Raw genomic sequence first — 22,334 nt, 5'->3', positions numbered from 1 at the left:
CAGACTGTTTGTGTACGAAGGTGGACAGAACAAATTATAAACAAATACAGAATTCACTACTGTCACTCTTGAAGGAACTGGCAACTGAAAACATGAGATTGACACTTGGACTTTGTACAAAAAAAAGAAGTTAAAGGTACCAAACTTAAGACAGTTATATTGAATAATATTGTTCATAGTTCATCATCAAAATGCAACTTTAATTATGCTTGCATTGCCCTTTGTCATACAGTAAGGGTAATCAGCCTCCACTCCTGAATGAAAATTCCACTGGACATATTCAAGTGCTCAGTGCTTATATGAAACACCATTCTGGTTCTGTGGACTGATCAAGGAATAAAAAAAAAAAACCTCACAACCCATAGTAGGCCCAAAGATTCCTATGCTATCCGAAACATCAGGTCCTATAATCATTTGCAGCTGAGTAGTTGTTATTAGGAAATTGTCAGGATTCTATCTTAACTACAGTAAGCCTCAGTTTCTAGAGGTGTAGATAGCTTCAGACTAAGAACCTGTAATGTTGGCTTCTCTTTGTTTTCATGTTGTGTCCAATTCACCATTTTCTACTTCCCTCTCAGTTCTGGTTACAGCAATATAGAAAGAGTTCTTGCACATATGAATGGACTTTGAAAGATAACACCCTTAGGAACAAAAGTCAAGGGTGTTTTCATGTGATTTTTAGAATTTTCCTTGGCCTTTTCCTCCTGGGAGAGTTGGCCAGTGTTTACCCACTCTGAGCTGTCTCCTGTGGCTCTCCATTCATTCTGAGGGCATCCAGCCATATTTCTGCAGCCTCACTCTAAGCAGGACTCCAGGCTCCTCCATATGGGCTCCAGGCACCCCCTGATTGTTCTTTAGAGTGAACCAACTTGTCCCTTCTTCTACATCTTCTTCTACAACCTCTTCTACATCTTCTGTTTTGCTGAATTCTAGGATTCCGAAGAGATAATAGGGTGGAGAAGGTGCAGACATTTTGTCCCCTCATAGAGTCCGTCAAGCCCCACCAGGAGTGATCCCTGAGTGCACAGAAAGGAATAAGCCCTGAGCACTGCTGAGTGTGACCCCCCAAATAAAAAATAAATATTTTTCTTAAGAATACAACTATCTCAATACAGTAACACATTTCTGTGCTCTCTTCCAAAAGTAATTTGTCTCTCTTCACCTGTTAGATGTGTAAGATAGGACTCAGACCCCAAAACAGAGCATACAGAAGTTAGAAAGCAAACCCTAAGTCAGGTCTCACAAACTCACAGAAAAACACAAAGCTCTCTGGAGTGTCCACATTCAGGTGATCTTCCTTTCTAGCTTTTAAAAGCAGAGATATTCGAATTCATGGTGAATGAAGGATATAAAACACAGAGTGGTTTTGTGCAGGATTTTTTCCCTCATAAAAGTCTCTGCATAAGTTACAGAAATTATTTTAGGAGAGATTTCCTTGTCATATAAACTTGTCTCACCCCAGCTGTAATATCTAGTACTTCTCATATTTTCCTATAGTCAACTCTAAGGCAGGAAGAGTATATCTGTAAATATATTTACATATCATATATACTTATAGATGTATATATAAAAGCATGTGCATGATGTTTTAAAATACTAGTAATTAGAAAGTACTTATTAGAAGAAAATTTATCATTTATCAGGGCCTTTAGGTCATAGAATTAGATAGCAGATTCTTTTCTGAGAAGACAAAAAGAAAATGGATGCAGAAAGGGGCCAAGTTGAAGGGTACTGAAGTGGTTAAGAGAAATAAGAGCTTTAAATAGTGAGATTGGATTTTGCTTTCAGCGTTGAAAGCTGAAGTAGAGTCTTAAGAATTATGCTATATGTGTAGGCTGATATTTTTAATATAAAAATAGGAAGATGGAGTCTTCTAAAGTTATTCAACTTTTCCAGTTAATTGTTCAGTCTGTAGCATTCCTGGGGGGTGGGAGCAAGGAGAAAAATCTAAAATTTTTCTAGGATTTGCCATAGCTGCTCTCAGTAGAAACTGATAGAATTAATTTCTGTTTTTTAATACTGGATGTGATAAAATATATAGAATCTAATTTGGATTTTTCCTGAAAAATTATGAGAGCTAATGCCAGGGCAAATGATGCGATCAGAGAAGAGGAGAGCATGAGAACAAAAAAGAAAAGATAATAAATGTAATTTAGCAGAAGCAAGGTGGGAGTGAAAATCCTGTGCTTATAGAAACCTGGGGAACAAAAAAGCTGGCCTGGTATATATCTGGTGTATCAAAATTCTAAAGAGACATAAATGAAGAAATTAAATGAATTAAAATAAGGACAAAGGTGGAGGGTTTGGGACACTTTTATAGTGATGACATATGGTAACTATGTACATCAAAATCATAAATGGAAGCAATAGCACAAAGGGTAGGGCGTTTGCCTTGCATACGGCCAAACGTGGTTCATTTCCTCCATCCCTCTTGGAGAGCCCGACAAGCTACCGAGAGTATCCCGCCACATGGCAGAGCCTGGTAAGCTATCCATGTTGTATTTGATATGCCAAAAACAGTAACAAGTCTCACAGTGGAGACTTGTTACTGATGCCCACTCATTACTGGTGCCCGCTCGAACAAATCGATGAACAACAGGACAACAGTGCTACAGTGCTACATTGTAAACATATGACCCATAATTAACGTTAAAACTGAATAAATAAGAATAGCAGGTATCCCAGAAGACCTGCCCACCATTGAGTAGGGAAACAACTAGCTGATAGTTAGTTTCTTCAAAAGATAGACGATGAAAAAGACCCACTATTGTTCATAGAATAAACCAACCTTAAAATAGGTCAAGCTGACCAATGAAAATTATCAGCAGTTTGGTCACTTCATCTTAGATTACTGATATTATGTAAGGTGAAAGACTGACTTCAGTGTTCCACAGAAATATTTTTATACCAATAAAGATAAAACAAGAAAATTCAAATGATATGTTGGCCACACAGATATTGTTTACAAATCCTAAGTAATAGTTTCATCAATATCCTGAATTCAGAGTATTTTAGATCATTATCTATGATATGAACAGAACTACATATAATTCAGGGTTTTGCAGTCTGACACTGAACTATGTAACTTTATCTTACAGGTGCAGACGACAACCATGTGCATCTCCGTTAGCCTGAGTGGTTTTGTTGTCCTGGGCTGCTTGTTTGCACCCAAGGTGCATATCATCCTGTTTCAACCCCAGAAGAATGTGGTCACACACAGACTGCATCTCAACAGGTTCAGTGTCAGTGGGACTGGGACCACATATTCTCAGTGTAAGTATGGCATGTGGCACTGACCCTTTCAGACCCAACATTGTTGTAGACAAGCAGAGGGGGAGGGAAGAGACATAGAATGAACAATACACTCCATGCCCAAGAAGAGGCTCAATTCAATTGGAGTAACTACTATTCAACTGCCCTGAACCAGGTGCTAGAGATACAAGGATGAGTGGAAGAGTCAAATATTTTTAGTATTCTAACAAAACAATAAATATTTAACATCACTTTGGAGTATTGGCCATGCTGTGGAGTTAATGGACCTGTTTCTAGTGCTAACACTGCCATAGGTCTCTAAATACAATGGACCACTTTGAACAAATCACTTATTGTTTCCTGCTTCCTTTTACTTACAGATCTGCAGGGCTGGAGGACACTGGTACACTATAAAATATGTTCCATGCCACAAACTTAGATGTTTAGAGTACTTCATAAAATACTAAAAGAGGGAAATAGGATTTAAAAAATATTTAATGCTAAATATCTCATAGGATGTTCAAACCATCTCCTATAAGGTGAACAAGTTCACAGTTTTGAAAACATCTATACAAACAAACCTATGAATAGCCTCTACACAGTTTCTTTGAAGTATTAACAAAAGTAAAATCATCCATCATCCCATAGAACACACCTTGGAAAATGCTTGAACCTAACTTCCTCTGACGTCAAATGCCAATATTTTGCAGCTGAGAGCCTGAGAAAGCATTATGAACTGAAGGATTCCAGGATAACTTTCCTTGCAAAATTCTCTCTCCTACTGCCCTGTCCATGTGTCCATTGGCAATCATTTACTTCATTCTTTAGTACAAATATTCCTACAGGGACAACTTTCTCGGACACTTTCAGCTCATCAGTAGAATGAAGTCAGAGGCATTCACTGAGGAAAGGATGAGGAGGAAAAGGAACTGGAGGGGAGGACTGGATATGACAGAGACAAATGACAACTTCTCAATTTTGCCTTGAGGAGATCAGAAAAGATAATTCATGGTAACTCAGCATCACAGAGTGAAGTTACTTTATACCTTAGTTTTTACATTCAAGTACATAATTGAGTAAGGTAGCCCTTCCATGAACAAGATTGCCTGCTGCTAGTACATGTTCAATTAAGTACCCCTCCATGGTGAACTGCTATAAAGGTGGGATTGCTAATGACTTTTCAGCTACATTTCCAGGTGTTAACTATGGTTAAGTTCCAGAATATGATAATGTTTTGGAAGTCATTTTCTTATATCTTAGGGAAACTTGCAGGTTTTTGAGCAAACAGGTCTCTTTTCTACAATTTGGCTATATTAGCAGCCAGAAATGAAAGAACAGGCAATAAAAATAAGAACAGCTAACAAGATCTATTACTGAGTGTTTTACATGTACTGAGTCTTATGCAGCTTACATCATATTAACATGTTTAATGCTCAAAACTCCTTTAGACAAAGAATGCCCAGAATCACACATATTGTAAGTGATGAAGTCAGAATCCAGAGCGATTTTCAAATTCATAGCACCAGACCTCTGTATTATGCTGCTTTGCTTAGAAAAAGCTAGGAAAGTCACCATGAAGCTGTGTATTTAGTAGGATTTACAAGGAAAAGACATATCTATATTGTGCAGCAAGATTTACTTCTGGACAAAAAAGTTTTAAGAGTCAAAGCTCTTATATATTGTCCAAACTATTTAGTAGAGTCCATAAGCCTTTTGTGGACATGGTTCAAAGTTTTATGCATCTAGACCTCTATAATTTAGAAATAACAGCAGCAATTTCTAATATGCATACTAGAAATTAAATTCCTAAAGGAATAACAAGGGCACTTTACCAAATCAAGTTTCTCTTTAGACTTCCAGAAATACTCATTTACAGCAAACAATGCCATTTAACCTACTTAGCCTGTCACTCGGCATGCTATCTGATAGTGGTCCAGTTATTACATCAAGGTAGTTATCTCAGCAGACCATCACTTTATAACTGTTTTGCTACTAAATGGCATTGTAAATAATTTTATTGTTAAAAGGTATAAAACCTGAGAGATAGCACAGGAGTCAGGCATTTGCTTCGTGGCCAACCATTGTTCAAAAACTGACACTGCATATGGTCCCCTATATATCACCAGGAGTGATCCCTAATCACAGAACCTGGAGTAATACCTGAGCAGTCCTGAGTCTGGGTGGATTAACAACAGGGGGAAGAGGTATAAAATTGGGGCTAGAGAAATAGTTCAGTGGTTAAGGTCTTGCATGCTTCCAGCTCTGGTTATCCCCGGCACCACATGTTCCACAGAACATTGCTGGCACAACAATGGAGGAATCAGAGCACTGCCAAAGGCCCAGTGATACCCAGCACTGTAGGGCTAGAGCAGTATTGTGTCTTGGGATCCTCACACTCAACCTCCAGCCTGACTGGCCAAGTATAGCTTGACCCGCCCAGGCCTCCTAAACACCATTTAGGAGGCCCCACAAAGGATAAATTTGATCTCATGTTTCCCAATCATTTTTTATAGTTCATATTACTGAAAAGGTATTGAGAAAATAAAGTACTCATATGCTGTCTTTAGGCATTTCAAGAAAAATAAATTTTAAAAAGTATTGTTCTTTTATTTATAATAGTATATATCTTAATGGAAGTAGTTTTCATATACATGGACTTACTTTACCTTATGAGTACGAAATATTAACAGTTCCATTTTATAAGTGAAAGCATAAAGAACTAAAGTTAATTCTCAAGGATATGCAATGAGTTGATTCTAGATTTCCTAATCTGTGACCAATGTTCTTCCCATTTTAATAAAACTATTGCTATTAAAAAATAATTTAAGTACCTTTAACACACCAGAAATTCCTAAGCACCGTATTACTGTATCACTGTCATCCCATTGATCATCAATTTGTTTGAGTGGGTGCCAGCAATGTCTCCATTCGTCCTAACCCTGAGATTTTAGCACCCTCTCTTTACACATTCTTCCCAGCAGTGCTGCGTTGGAGCTCTTTCAGGGTAAGGGGAATGAGACCCATCATTGTTACTGTATTTAGCATATGAATACACCACAGGGAGCTTGCCAGGCTCTGCTGTGTAGTCAGGATATTCTCAGTACTTTGCCAGGTTTTCTGAGAGGGAGAACTAGGCTATAAGAGGTCTGGGAGCTTTGTTTTATAGTCTTTGGATCTTGGCCATTGATGGGGTTACATGGTGCTGGGAGCTGTTTTTGGGTTTGGCTGCCAAGCTACTGGAATATGGGGAATCTGGGTGGAGGAGACTATCCATATCGAGCAGGTTTGGAGATCTCAGCCCTGAGGCTCACACTCCTGGGTTCCTCTACTGGTTCCTTCATGCGTGAGGCTTGTTCACAAATGTGGAGAGTGGCCTTGAGCATGGCTGTGGCTGGGTTCCAGAGGTTTTAGGCTGCCAGAGCACTGCTCAGGATGGAAAGGGAAACTCAACCCACCCTCCTCCAAGGGGCCCCGGTGAAGAGGCCAGGTACAGGGGTAAGAGACTCTGCCAAGCACTGTATACACAGTGGCAAATAGAACAGAATTCATGGTCCCGTAAAGCTTAGCGTCTAAGGTAGAGGTTTTTATACTATAAAGCATACCCCATTATTAGGTATATACGTTATAAATTTTATTATAAATATATAGTCATTACATAAATTAAATTTATTTAGAATGTTCGTTGTGAGTTTTTAAAAAGGAAATAAGACTTAAAAGTCTTGAAGTTTATTCTAATAAAGTTTTATAAAGATTGTTCGTAGGTTACTTACATGTATGCCAGATTCAGGAACACAAGTTTTACTGTAAATTACAGTCAAGGAAGTTTGTAACCTATGGATTTGGTCTGTGGATTTAGTCTACGTGCAAACATGCCACTGACCTTCTTTGGTGATAATTTAGGCAACCTGTTTAAAACTTTGATGCCTGTTTCCCCCACTGTTAGGCTCAATTTATATTCATTTCCTTCATAAATACTAGAAGCATCTCATTTCATAAATCAAAAAAAATCCATAAAGTGCCCTGAGTTTATTAGACAGAGCTGATGTTTTACTTAAGTTGTATAATTTATGTCTTTTTCCAATTAATATCTTAGGCATGTTATTCATTTGGGTTATTTTTACAAATATTGCTGCTGGCTTTCTGATTTACTCCCTCCAGAAATAAAAACAAAATTCCCATGCTTGAATCATATAACAACAGAGTTACCCCATATAGTCTATTATGTATTCATTCTTATATAACATACATCCCCATCTTAAAATGTTTAAATTGCTATCATCTCTGCCCTTTTATTATTTCTTATGATTTTGCAGATGAGGTATTCAGACAGCCCTTGGCAGAGTAATTCACTTTCTCTGTTAACTAGAGGTCTGTAGTGTTCAGCCAAGAATGATCTGATCTGGAAGGTCCATATGCTTTTGCCATTTAAGCTTGGAGTGAAAAGGGAAGAAAAGAAGCCTGAAGTGAAACTTCTCCACATGATATCCCACAGTCATCCAGATTTAAGGATGTTGATCCTATTTTTCAAAGAATCTGTGGCCATTTTAATTTTCCTCACTTTCCAAAACCTAAATTAATCCAGTACCCTACTCCCATCACAAATTGTAGCATTTTTTCACAATTCTAAATGATGCCAAGAAACCACCTAAACTATTAGGTACAGGCACATGAATTTCCAGTTAATTCTTGGGAAAGACAGTAACAGAAGTACTTTTCAAAGAATATCCAAAGAGTAGCTTTGGATCCCACATGGGCTTACTGGCAGCAGCATGAAAATGGTCAATACTAGAATTTAAAAGATGAGCAGTTACTCAAAGAGTGCAGGGAAAGAGAGAGACAGAGAGATAGAAAGAGAGAGAGAGGAAGGGAAAGAGAGAGAAAGAAACATAAGCAAACTCAGAAGCAGGCATGGAAGAAAGAGCATTGTTAAAAAGGACTATTAGGGCATATTGCCATTTGAGAAATGTTTACATATTAACACTTACAAAAGAGAACAATAGCTGGTAAACTAATTGAGAATCAGAGTAATAAAAACAAAACAAAAGTAATAAAAACAAAAGTTACACAGATTTTTTCCATTAGTGTACTCTTTGGTTAGTGGTTCTCAGTATTTGGGTAAAAAGAAAAAATTGTTTGAGATTCCCAGGCCTTTGAGATTCCCAGGCCTCACCATCCATATTCTGCTTAGTTGGATCAAAGCAAAGGAACCAGTTCATTATAAGTGGCGCAACAAAATTAGATAACCTCAGCCCAAACCATCCCTTCTACTTGTGCACTGGTTTTAGTGAAGAGCAGGAAGTTACTCTGGGATATCCCCCCCTTTTTTGTGAACTTTTTTTAAAAAAATTTTTAATGAAACACTGTGAGATACAACAACAGACTTACAAACTTTTGTGATTACGTTTTCAGTCATACAATGGTCAAGTACCCATCCTTCCACCAGTGCCCAGTCTCCATCACTAATGTTTCCAGTATCGCATCCTCCACCTTCACCCCTTCCCTCACCCCTGCCTCTGTGACAGGCACATTCCCTTTTACTCCCTCTCTCCTTTTGTGTGTTATGGTTTGCAATACAGGCATTAAGTGGTCATCGTGTTCGTTTGAAAGTCTCCTTTCAGCACGCATGGGATATCCCTTAGAGAGGAAGCTGACATTTGGTTTAATGAAGGAGATGGCTTTGAAGTCATGCCTGTTGCTCATGATCTCTGTGGTCACATCCCAAGCAATTCTTCACCTACTTCCCTCTTAAACCCTCCAGAGAAGTATTCCATGTAGAGAGGCACCTGGTCACTCAGGAAACGTTAACAGAGAGTGGGAATGTTCCTTTCAATAGCATCATACCTCAGAGACTCTGAAATTCTGAACAAATGCTGGAATACTACTCACACACCCACACACATAAGCAAACAGCCTTTGTATTTGGAGGAGAAAGAAAATAGGTCATTCTTTATTTTGTTCAGCCTTAGAAGCAAAGGGACCGTCCAGAGCTGCTTGCCAAGGACAGGCAATCAAGAACACATGCTGCAAATGTAAGTGGAACTGCGTAACTGTGAAGGCAACAAGCCCATTATACATGTGAGGTTACATAGCATAAAACCAGAGAGAACCTGTGTGGGTCCAAACATGGCTGACACTAATACAGGTTTGTATCAGCAAAGATGCGGGGAGAGAGGTGAGTAATGGAGTGTGCTCAATCGTCTTTGAAGCTATTATGTACCCAGACTTGGTCCTATGGGGATGTGTGTTTCTCTTGCCCATGGTGATCATTCAGATGTATGTATGTCATTATCGTTAAGATCAGCCAAGAGGCTTCTGCTAACTAATGATGCACAGATTTGGGTCCCGGAGCAGCCATAGGCATATGATGGATTTCCTCTGACAAAGCCTTATTCAAAAAGTCAGTTATCTAGGTGATAATGTGGAAACTGCCCAATTAACAGAATTAGTCTTTAATATAAAGCATCTTCTGATCATCAGAAAGAAGTAGTATAAAAATATCAAGTAAATAGCCTTCTGGGATCAAAATATAATTTTAGTACAACAGTACAAAAGGGCTCTATAATAGAGAACCAGCACATGAGGGACAGATTTTGTACATATCCGTGGGTAAGCCTTTGAAGATGCTTCATGTGACAAGATATAAGCCCTTGTTCATGTTGAGTCTGACTTATAAAAGAGAAGCAGTGCATGCAGCTAAAGCCCATATTTCTTTTCTACATGCAAGTTGAGACACAGCATAATATGGCTGTAGTGTTTAGCTAAGGGAATCCCATAATGTCACTATCTACATAATACCCTGGCCAAGTTACTTAAAAACACACTGAACTGGCAGTCTTCTTAACCACAGGCACAAGTATATTATCAACATAAATCCACACTGGCCAGTGCAGGAGGAAACTGGAGTAGTCAGCAAGCTAAGGCATCAGTTTCCAGGCAGAATACATTGAGTGCATTCAAATCAGATTCCTATCTATTTTCCTTAGGAAAGGGCTGTTCCTGGCATTCCTAAGAGCTTTATCCCATTCCCTTTTACTCCCACCCTCATGAAGAATACTCCAGCTTTAATAGGTACTAGTACATGTATTTGATCAATGACGTGGGGTGTCTCTTCTTTCTTCTCTTTAACATTTCCACTGTATTCGTCTCACAAGCACTCTTTTGCAGTACGTAAATGGATTTTTCTTAACTTATGTGTCTAGGTTTTCCCCCAAACATATCTGGCCCATCTTCTTTAATACCAGTGAACAAAGAGACAGAAACGGTGCAGAATAGAGGCAGGGTAGGGAAACTCAGGGTCCTTGACTCTTACATATCTTTTCTAGATAAAACTGAATCTCTCTATATAGTATATTTTAAGGATTATGATAACTAGAGTACCTAAACTCTCCAAAGCTGTTACATGACTTCTCTGCACTCTGGATTTTCATAAAATTCATCCCAAGGTCTATCTGAAATTGAGAATCTTTAGAACCTGAAAATTCAGTTACCTTTTTTGTTAAAGACATTCCCTTGAGGGCTCTACATACCTGATGGCATCTTATTCTATCAACATGGATACACATTTACAGTACTATCAAAATCCTGCGCCGGGCAGCTCAACAGCATCAATCATGTCTATGGGTGACCGCAAAGAGCCCCACACCCAGATTGCTACACAGAAGATAGAATATTCATTCCAAAAGGACTATCTATGAAGTTTCTCAGAAAATGTGATTTGGCAAATATTTATCAGTGTTTTTCATGATCATGCATAAGGGAGGGTCTCCTAAGCAGTGCTCAAGAAACCCTGGTAGCCTCCCAGCAATTTTCAGACAACTGGGTCAGTTGATTCAGTGTTAGGATACAGGAATGCAGTGGGTGCTTCAGCTCTGCAGTGCTCAGGTCATGCACACCCTGTCATGATCCAGAGGATCGTGTGATGGTTGAGATGAAATCAGGATCTGACACATGCAAACAATGTGCCTTAATAATTGTACTATGTCTCCAGTCCATAATTTTTTATGTCAAAGGCACCTCTCTCATTTAAATAGTTTTTAAAAGCTAGTATCATTTTGGAAGTGGGGAGAGAGAGAGAGAGATAGTACAACAGGTAAGGTGTTTGCTTAAAAGTTTAATATTGTATAATCATAATATATAGTCATAAGTATTTCCTTGTAACTCTACATTTATTAATGCCTTGAGAGAAGCACACAATTCTGAAAAACTATGTATGTATGCTGATTTTTAAAAAATATAATTAAATCTTATACATACTTTTATTTAAATGGACTGGAACAATAGCATAGCAGGTAGGGCATTTGCCTTGCACACGGCTGACCTGGGTTTGATTTCTCCATCCCTCTTGGAGAGGCCAGCAAGCTACCAAGAGTATCCCACCCACACAGCAGAGCGTGGAAAGCTACCTGTGGCATATTCAATATGCCAAAAACAATAACAACAGGTCTCACAATGGAGACGTTACTGGTGCCTGCTCGAGCAAATAGATGAACAATGGGATGACAGTGCAACAGTGCTTTATTTAGATGATAAGTACCATAAACCAAAGCAAGAAAATGCCCAGCATAAATTTATTATATTGTTTATTGCATTGTTTCCTTTCCACTTTAAGTGATATTTTCTGGAGGATACCCAAAATGGACATATATGAATGTGTTTAGCACAATGATGCCACCCATATAGAATATTTTTAAAAGGTATCTAGGGGTGGGGGAGTTAGCTCAAAGACTAGAGCACTTGCCTTGAATGTATTAGGACCCTGGTTTGATCCTCAGTGCTGCACAGACTCCTGAGTACCTTCCGTGTATAGCCATGGCCCCCAGCACCACAGAGTTCACGGAACATGACACTGCTGGCCAGGCCCACAGCCAGGCCAAGTGTAAGTGGACCTTGGACCCCCAAGGACCTCGTACTCATTATTTGTGAGCCTCCATTGTCCTCCAAGAGGTATTTGTATACCACCTGAAGTAACTTTAAAGACTTTGGAGCCATATCACTAACCAAGTAAATGTCAACAGTTTTATAATTGACTTGGTCACTGAAGAATCTTTTGAGTTTCTTCTGTCACCTAGGGACTATAACAAGCCAATAACAGATGGCATACCAAGGTTGGTATGGGAGAGATAAGATGGTATCGAGACCTGTCTATCAAGGCTTCCTGGGGTAGAGAGCATTATTATCTTTTAGACAGCCCTCACCCAGGTGAATATCAAGTGAAATTTCTATTGATAACATAGCTAAGTTATATAGTGGGTTATAAAATGGTACGTGACATTTTTATTTTTCACAAGAATTGTAAGAGATGAATCATTAAATAAAGATTTTTTCTTTTAGAAGTTCTAATTCTATGCCTGGAAATTAAATCTTAGGTTTGTAGATTTTTATCTGATGTCATAATAAGTGTGATTTCATCTTAAGTCTACTGATAACAATTTAAGAACCTAAATTAAAATATAAAGGGGAAACTCCCTGAGAATCTAGTCCTTATTTCTTCATAATAGATTCTCTTCCACTGTAAAATCTATAACATAGCAAGGCTACTGAGTCAGTAAACAGTAGTGTTACCATCTTCCCAGATAACATGTATGTACTAGAAGAAGAACTTCGAGCATAGGAACAAAGGACCCTAGCACAAGTAAAGTTAAGGAATGAATAAGAACATGGATTCAGTAACAAAGAAGACAAGAGAGCAAACAGCTGGTAGACCATAGTATTAAAATATCTAAATAAGCAATCATGTTGGGAAAAATTATTTTGGGGTCACCAGGAGCAAAGGAAATAGACCAGATGGAAACAGAATGGAATGTCTGTTCTGTTTAAATATTTGTTTTATTTTTTTCTGAGTACAATACATTACATAGTTAACATACTGATTCTCAGGAACCATGCAAGACTCAGCCACTAAATTGGCTAACAGACTTAGCATACATAAGAAACTATTAAATAAATTGTTTAACATTGATCAAAGGTCCAGTTACCTGCAAAAATTAGGGTCATTTTCTCTAAAGCCTAGCCAGTACATGCATTACTGGTGGAGAAATGGATTTCACAGTGTGAGACAAAGTTTGTCACTTGGATGCACTGATCTTCAGTGTTTCATCAACTTTTTTAAGGCAAAATATGCCTTTTGATGGGTGTGAATTTCCCTTTTGTGATCAGTGTTGCAACTTGTTAGATGTTTTAGCTGTCTTTACTTTTCGAAGAGCAAAAAGCACTATCTTTGCCTACAGTAACTAACATCTGTTACTCACATATCTTCCCAAGGAAAGTGAAATATAAGTCTGCACACCTCTTATTTCTGACAGAAATGATTATTATAGAAATCTGTTTACCCGCACTTAAGAAAATGGGCTGAACTTCCACCATTAAAATTCTCGTGAGAATTTCATTAGATAATAGCAAAAGCTCATCACAGATACACACACGAAAATGATAGTACTTTGCTCTGCCATATATTTTACTACCTTGGGGAATAACAGATGGGCTAATATGGGAGGCATATGTGAAATATTTATGAAAGGCAAAGTAATTGAAATAGAAAACTCATAAAACAATAATTTCCCCTACTATATTCAGCAGCATGTGCAAAAATGAGAATATTTTTCACATAATAAAATAAAATGCACTGGAAAATGCTGCAGATGAAAGAGTAAAAAGAGAAGCCAAAAAACAAATGTTATGGTTCCCTTTGATAGTAAAAAACAAATGGGTTAAAAAAAAAACATAGAAAGATTCCTGTGGGCTTTTTTCTGTTGTTACTCCTTGTAAGAAGATCTTGAATTTGTATTATCTTCCTGTCAAAGAGTTTAGATATTCTCACAGTATTTCCTTTAGCGTTCCTATGAAACAGATAGAAAACTTATTTTGTGATATTCCATAATGATCTTCACAGGGTGTATACTACATAAAATATTGCTCAAAATTATAGTTTGAGGGTCTTTCCTTGTAGCTATCTTTGCATGAAGTACAAGTCCTTGTTACATCTTGGTCAAATACGCCCAGTTTTTCAGAAATTCGAATACAATGAGCAAGATGGTAAGAGGAGCACACTTAAGAACAGCATTATATCAAATTCTACAGCAATATGGGTCACATCAGAGTAGATTTTTTTTTATGTATCATAAAAAAATGCAAGTAGACTGGGTATTAGATTAGTCTAAGAGAGACAAAGAAGGGCATTAGCATGCCACTCCCGAGTTCTCCTAGACTTACCCCTATAACACACCATTTCTCTTCAATCTTGGAAAATGAAAAACCTGCACAGAAATAATAAAACTTGATCCTGGAAAAGATGAAGAGATTAGTCAAAATGTCACAAGCCACACACCTGCTATGGGTGCTCCCAGCCCAAGCCAGTACTCTTTGCTGTGCTGGGGGTGATCTTTGCTGCACTGTGACCTGTGAGCCAGAGGCCCCTTCTCTCCCTGCCCAGGCTGACCACACACCTCACATCTGCTGCTCTTTCTTTCAGGGAAAAGATTATTTCTTCTTGGAATTTTCTATTGGTTCTCACTTTCCTCAAAATGTAGCTGCTTCTACCATCATTTAGAAAATATTTAGTCTATTTCTAAATATTTTCCAGGATTATATAATTATAATGCATAAACTGTGCAACTTTTTAGTTGAAAAATAAGAATAGCAATACTAACAAGGGAGAGAAAGAGAAGGAGGAGGAGGAGGAGGAGGAAGAGGAGGTGGAGGATCAACCCTCAAAAATCAGACACCAACAACTATGTTCAGCTAATTCTTTTGTTGTTGGGTAATATAATAGAGTAACTGGTTTGCTGCTTTAGATTAGGTGACCTTATGACAGGTTTTTTTTAGAAGAGAATGGTTGCAGGGCAGTGGGGATAGGGTGAAGGGAGGAGGGCATTGTGCTAGTTTTTGACGATAAAGGCATAAAAGGAAGGGGAGGAAAATGGGAATAAGGTGAATCCAAAAGAGAAGCGTGATCTGAATCACCCTAATGTTTCTAACCCAGAGTAAAGGGAAAGCCGTTGGGGGTCTAAGATGACTTATATACAGCTGCATTCTCCATTATCTGTTGTACAGAGAATACATTGCAGGGAAGCAAGAGAGGGAACAGATGACAGGGTGCAGTTGTTATCGTAGTAAAGAGAAATGAAACGGTAGTTTGACCCACAGGCACATGCAGAGATAAAGGTAGTTATGTGTGAACCCTGAGAGAATTGCACTTGAAGAAAGATCTGACACAGAGGATGAACAAAAACGGAGAGAAGCCTAAACGTCAGGTTTTTAGTTTGGATAACTGACTGTGTGGGGTGACCATTTACTGAGGAAAATACAACTAAATGGATCCAGGCTAAGGCATCCAGAGTAATGCTTCAGTCACCTGAGTTTCAAATACCCTTTACATATCCCCATAGAGATGCCAGGTCCAGGGTTAGATATAAGGAGGAAACATGCAGTAAAACATGTATCAAATGGCCTGTGGTATACTCTTAGACACTAATAATGTAGGGCCTGAACTTTCTCCATTTCTTTCTCTTAACTTACCTACCTTTGATGAAAGTGCATTAGATAAGCACATGAATAAACTCTGCAGATAAAAAATAAAAGCCCCTGCATTTGGAATTATTAACACTGTCACATTCCATCAAATCTTTATCTGGTAAATAGTATCTCAGAAGGTTTTCATTGCAGAAATTTAAAAAGAGTAAATTACCCCATACCTGTCCCCAAAGATATTTAGTGTGTTCATGTTGCTGAAGAAAATGGAACTTGAACTTAAAAATGATAGAAGGAATAAAACATTCTTCCAAAGATTTAATATGTATCATTACTGAACTTTAATTTTAGGTAAACAGGCAGCAAGATTTCATATACAGTCTTCCAAAACTTGCCAGTATAGTTGATGCAAAATGAGAAGCAATAGTTTCTTTCCTTAGTGTTGAGTTCTGAGTTCTGAGTGCTCTAAATATGCTGATTGTTCCCTCAATGCAGTCTATATAACCTCAAATTTTATTCTTCATAGGGCAAAGAAATTCCTATGAAAATCACACTTTTTACGGGGCAAAATATATCAAAGTCATAAATCCATAAAGGCATGAATACATCAGAATATATTAGTTTATTGGATCATTAATCAAGAGATATGTGTCTTCAGTCTGATCAGTTCAATTGAGCTATAGTCAGATGACCAAGAGGATTGTGTCCAAGTGTCTGGGCCAAATGATGGGTATGGAAAGAACACCAAAATGTTTTCATGTTTAAGGCCATATCTAACAGATTATTATGGCTTCATTGCACAGGAGGATGGGGCTCCTTGTTTTATCCTTGGTGAAAGGAAAAAGTGTCATTAAGAGTAAAAAATAAATATAACTTATCTGTATATATATCTATATATATTTACATAAAAACAAAACTTACAGAACAGCAAAAGCTAAGAGTTATATCTGGAGAAACTAAGCATAATAAAAAGAATAAACAATGTCCATATGATAATCACACTATAACACTTGGTCACTGTTGTCAGTGATAATAATAATAAGAGCCATTATTTAGGAATATCATTCCTTCTGAGGAGTATTATGAAATTCAAGTTCTTAGCATTCACGCCTTATTGGAGTTTTCACTGAGGTTATCCACTTGAACATGAAACTAAATTAAACCCTCCTCTAAGGCAGTGTTCACAGATGACTCCGGGAGCTATACAAGATTTATCTGTGCCCAGAAAGATAAGACTAATTAAGGTACTTGGAAAAAAACTAATTTAATAATTTCTATGAAAACTAAAATGAGCTTTAAATTTTTATACTATATTTAATGTCTTTTCATTTTTATTACAGTTGAGGGTAACTGGTGACAAATCTTAATGTTTATGCTTTTAGTAGACAGTTATTGCATCTCCACCATCACCAACATGCCCAAGACTCTTCAGTTTACAGATTTCCAAAGATAATTTTAAACACAGTACTGGTTTCAAATATGATTATGCTTATAATGCTCTCTCCAAGAGATATATTACTTCATGCATTTTTCAGGATGAAAATTAACTTTAATTCAAATAAATTTTAAATTTTGGTTTGAAATCTGGAAACAACTCAAGTATTCAGGAAGCAGCTATAGTACATATTCACAATATTTACATGAAAACAAAAATCACAGAATAGCAAGAGCTAAGAGTTGTATCTGGGGAAACTAAGCATCATAAAAAGAATAAACATATATGTTTGGAAACTATACATAGGAAAACTACTTGACCACAAGACAAAATCACTGAGGTTTGCTGTTACATGGATGAGTCTGGAGTATACCGTGCCAAGTGAAGTTAGTTATAAGGAGAGGAATAGATATAGAATGATTTTTCCCATTGTGAGCTACAAAGACACATATTAAGGAAATAGCAAATGCCCCAAAGCAACAGAAATAAAACTGGTCTACTTTCAGTAGGAAGCTTGTAGTGAGGGGTATGGAGGCCAGGGGTGGGGGTGGGGCAGGACCCTGGGACAATAGTAGGGGGAAGAGGACACTCCTGTGAAATGTGTTGTTGGAATGTTTTAATATTCAGAGAACCCTACTATCAACAGTATTGTAAGTCACAGTGCTTAAAATTTTATTTTTAAAATTGGGGTGTCTACTATCGCAGTGAATCACTTACCATTTTCCAAAGCCTGATTTAAAGAGCTTTTACTTTACTTTGAACTGTGATAAGTCATGCCTTACCTCTGTTGCCCACATGACTAATGCTGATTTTTCTGTCCCGCTTTGTTTTCCAGCATCTGCAAGCACATATGTCCCAACGGTGTGCAATGGGCGGGAAGTCCTCGACTCCACCACCTCATCTCTGTGATTGTGAATTGCGGTTCAGTTCTTGTGTTCTTAGACTGTTAGGCAAAATTGCTCACGTGCAGCTCCGGGATATGGAAACAAAGCAAGCAAACAACCCTAGTACCTTTTTTTAGAAACCGTACAATAAATTATTTTTGAGGACTGTACAGTATATAGTGATGTGTTAGAACTTTTTAGGCTGATTTTAGTACCCCTATTAGTAATAACTCCCCAGAATTGGAATAACCATTGTTTACAGAGCTGAGCATTGGTGACAGGGTCTGACAGGGTCAGTCTACTAAAAAATATGGTGGCAATATTAGGTAACTTTTTTTCCTATGAAATTTTTTGTAGGTCCTTGTTGTAACTAATTTAGGATGAGTTTCTATGTTGTATATTAAAGTTACATTATGTGTAACAAATCGTTTTTCTCAGCACAAGATAAAAAAGCATCTGTATTAATGTAAAAATACTGAGAATAAAACCTTCAAGGTTTTTCAGCATGGTGGATAATGGTTTGTTGTTTTTTTAATGATTCCAAGTAATTTGAATTTTAATGTCAAATTATATCTACTTTTAATATCCGAATAAAGTGTCTAACTATGCTTCTCCTCACCTCTATTTGTAGGCAAAATACATGCTTTACCCTACTAGAGAGCTGTATACAAATACAGGCTTTTTACAGATCACAATAGTCAGAAATAACTGAAGATACTACAATTACCAGACCATTTCAGTGGCCAGTGGACAATTATTGACTTCTTTAAAGCATATCTCTACAGTTGCACAGAATTTGCTCAATTAGGCTCTGAGGCAAGAAGAAACTTCAGCATTCTGAATGCAAAAACTGGCCTGCCAGGGAATGTTTGATTGTTCTTTTCTATTTGCTAGCAAATAGAAAAAAAATTTTTGCTAGCTTAAATTGCTAGCAAAAAGCCTTGAAAACTTAAATCTTACCATTCCATTGTAAAATCACTCTTCACCATTCACAGCTGAAGGAGGCAATGACAATACAGAATACCTTATTGTCTAAGGATTTTTTTAAAATCCAGTAACATTGTTTGGACACAAAGGCTTGTTGCTAACTGAACATCTTAATAACTTGAATAGTGGAGTAAAGGGAAATCATAGATATGCTAAAAATGACTTATCAAATACTGTACTACTCTTTATAAAATGTTTAGTCATACATCATTTATTAACATAGAAAAATTTACCAAGAACCTAATTATTTCCCAAGTCCTGCATCAAAAACCATAGATGGATCATATTCCAGTTTCACATGGCTAATGCTAGCCTAATACAACAGAAATATTTTCTCTCACATATCTGATGACCAGAAGTCCAGAAATCAGTGTTGCTGGGACATAGCACTGTAGCACTGTCATTCAGTTGTTCATCGATTTGCTCGAGCGAGCACTAGTAACATCTCCATTGTGAGACTTGTTGTTACTTTTTTGGCATATCGAATATGCCACAGGTATCTTGCCAGGCTCCCTGAGAGGGATGGAGGAATCGAACCCGGGTCGGCCACATGCAAGGCAAACGGCATACCCACTATTCTATTGCTAGGATAAAACTTTCTTTCTAGTAGAACTCTCATGTCTCTCTCAGATGTTGCCAGTTATCAGTCTTCTTGGTTTGTGGCACATCAATTCAATCCACGCCTCTGACTGCACCCCACCCCGCCCCAAATCTTCACATGGTCTGCTCTGTGTCTGCCTCTTCCACTGTCTCTATTAGGGCATTCCTATTTGTGTATGGCCCCAAATATCTAACTAATTACATCTGCAAAGGCCCTTTTATGAAATGAAGCAATATTCCCAATTTTACAAGGATTAGAAAGTGGATATATATATGAGGAACCATATTCATCTTACAATAGAAAAATACCATTAGGATGCATAAAGACTGAAAAGTATTCTAATGGGTCAATCACTTCTGATAAAAAAGTGAGAGGGATAGAAAGGATAATATCTGTGTGAGATACTTGTAGACTGAATAACAAGGATCTTGTTAATCAAAACATACCAATGCTACTTGTAAAAGCATCCAAACACAATAAGCAAGTGCATGAAAGTCAACATAACTGGACTGGAGGGAAGTTAAGTGATAAATCAGATGTTAGAAATTCTCTGCTTGCTTCTGAATGCATCTGAAATAGCAACCAAATGTACCCATTCAAAACTTACCAGAGGCCCCAATATGACAGAACTCACCAGTACCTGAGTCCTCAGACTGAAGCAAGAACATGGAATTTTAGGAGTGGGTGGGGCAGACTGGGTATTAGATTGAACAACACTAGATGACAAAAAATGAATGCTACAGTGACTGAAACTGGCAGGAGTGAAAGATTCGTGTGCTCAAAAAGAGCATTTGTTTAAGATAAAGACAGAGGCAAGGCTGATGGGTCAGAAAAGAAACAATACACTGATAAAATGTGACGGTCTGAGGAAGGCAATATCAGATGGGTTGTTCAGAGACACAGCTTATGCCTAAAACAATCAGGTTTATCATGAATCTTTTTAAACAAGACAATTAGGTTGTCAGTAAATCTTGAGAAAACTGTATTGGGGAGCTGAGTTTTCATCTATAGCCTTTGCATTTCACACCCTGTGAAATGCATTAATAGTTCCCATCATTTTCTCCTTTTCTGCCACAACATACATATCATCTAACATGCAATCCATTGAAATTAAAACAACTTTTAGAATACGTACAGAAAAAAAGATATCATAAAGTTATTACCACATAAGTCATTTTGAACAGAGTTTTCTTTACTCCCATAACGCTGTATCCTGACAGCACATAACTAGTTGTATCAAAACATCTTAGCAAAAAATGCCCTGAAATTTAAGGGCTTGGGCAGAATATACCTTGCTTATAAAAAGAACTTATGATAGTCTTGATAACTGTAGGTTTTCTGAATGCTGACAGTGTCTTAAATGCCCTATGACTTTTAAAGTTTAAGTATCAATACTCTCTCTTCCCAGTCAGGTTGATCATAGTAAAATACAAAGGTACCATATTTAAGCTTTTATGCAGAAGACTCAACAGACTTGAAAGACTGAGAAGGTAATAACTCATTCATTTCCATCATACCATTCCTTCTCCAATTCCACATTCTCTCAGGTTGTATCCCATCCTTCCCACTATATTTTCTTGTTCATCATGAAAATGTTGTTGGTCCCCAGCACTGTTTCTCAAATGATACAATAAGCATGGCAAGCCAAGAAAAGTGAGGTGGAACAGCATTGTTGATTATAATCTCCAGCCTCTAATGACTAAAACTCAAATTCATGGAGAAGGCAGATATCTTTTTTGTTCTATAACAGTAAATTCAGATTTATCACTGCCAGTTTAGCATTTTTTAGTTTAAGCAGTGGCATATAAAATCAATCACAATAGATAAGGAAATATCCTATTAATAAGGAGACAAAGGGTGAAGCTCAAGATTTTATAAGAAGCTACTTTTATCCCTGATTTATATCTGATAATTTTAAATGGATCTGTATATAAGACTGATTATTATCTCTGAAACATTTCTTTAGCAATATATGTGTTATATATCCCAAAGAAAAAAAGGAATTTCAATCTTACTGGTTTATTCTAAACCAATTCTTTTTTTTTCAATTTATTCTTTGCTAGTAATTATCCACTATCAATTTGAAAAACTACATGAGGAACTCAAGAGTATTCAGCTTTGTCTTTGGATAGGTGATAAGTGATTTTTCTTCTTTAACTTCTCTAGAGATTTTAGAGATTTTTAATTCACTAAACTCTTCAAGGGCACTGAATCTATATGTTCAATCAGGTTCTTCCAGTCTTGCTTTTGAATTATATGGTCTAAACTAGCAGTCAGAAAACCAAAGCTCCCATATCAAATTCCAGTTCAGCACCTGTTTTTATAGAAATATTAATTCTTTTTTTTAATACTCGGTTAAAATATCATAAAAATAAAATTTTTCTGACAAGTGAAACTTAAATTCAAATTTCAATATATGTAGATTATGATTAGAATGCTACCACACCAAGCTGCTTTTATATTATCTATAATTGTTTTCACTCTATAAGGGCAGAATTGATCAGTTGTTACAGAAACTATGTCTTGCAAAGTGTAAAATATTTACTATCTGACCATATGACCATTAATAGGGAAAAAAATTGCTGTCCTCTGATAGACAATTACAATAATAACATTATTTTTTAATTAAAAATATCTAACTAAAGCTTAGTTTTTTCACTTATGATCCTAAAATGAACTGATCTGAAAATGTTTATCCAAAAGGAAAAAA

At 37.1% G+C, this 22,334-nt stretch overlaps 1 protein-coding gene across 2 annotated transcripts in view; it reads left to right on the top strand.

The window, feature by feature from the left end:
• Nucleotides 1–18,644, top strand: part of GRM3 (glutamate metabotropic receptor 3) — a 228,699-nt gene extending 210,055 nt beyond the window's left edge. Inside the window, exons 5-7 of one of the 2 annotated variants that reach the window (XM_055144171.1) lie at nt 3,099–3,273; nt 9,213–9,281; nt 17,988–18,644. In XM_055144171.1, coding sequence (XP_055000146.1) covers nt 3,099–3,273; nt 9,213–9,281; nt 17,988–18,061 — 318 coding nt within the window. In that variant the 3' untranslated portion in view covers nt 18,062–18,644. The remainder of the gene's footprint in view (nt 1–3,098; nt 3,274–9,212; nt 9,282–17,987) is intronic. The other variant, XM_004602147.2, reaches the window with a different exon arrangement.
• Nucleotides 18,645–22,334: the final 3,690 nt, after the last annotated feature.

Source organism: Sorex araneus, chromosome 1, assembly GCF_027595985.1.
Source record: "Sorex araneus isolate mSorAra2 chromosome 1, mSorAra2.pri, whole genome shotgun sequence".
Taxonomy (NCBI): Eukaryota; Metazoa; Chordata; class Mammalia; order Eulipotyphla; family Soricidae; genus Sorex; species Sorex araneus.
The sequence above is the reverse complement of the archived record's forward strand: the minus strand, read 5'-3'. Positions and strand labels throughout refer to the sequence as shown.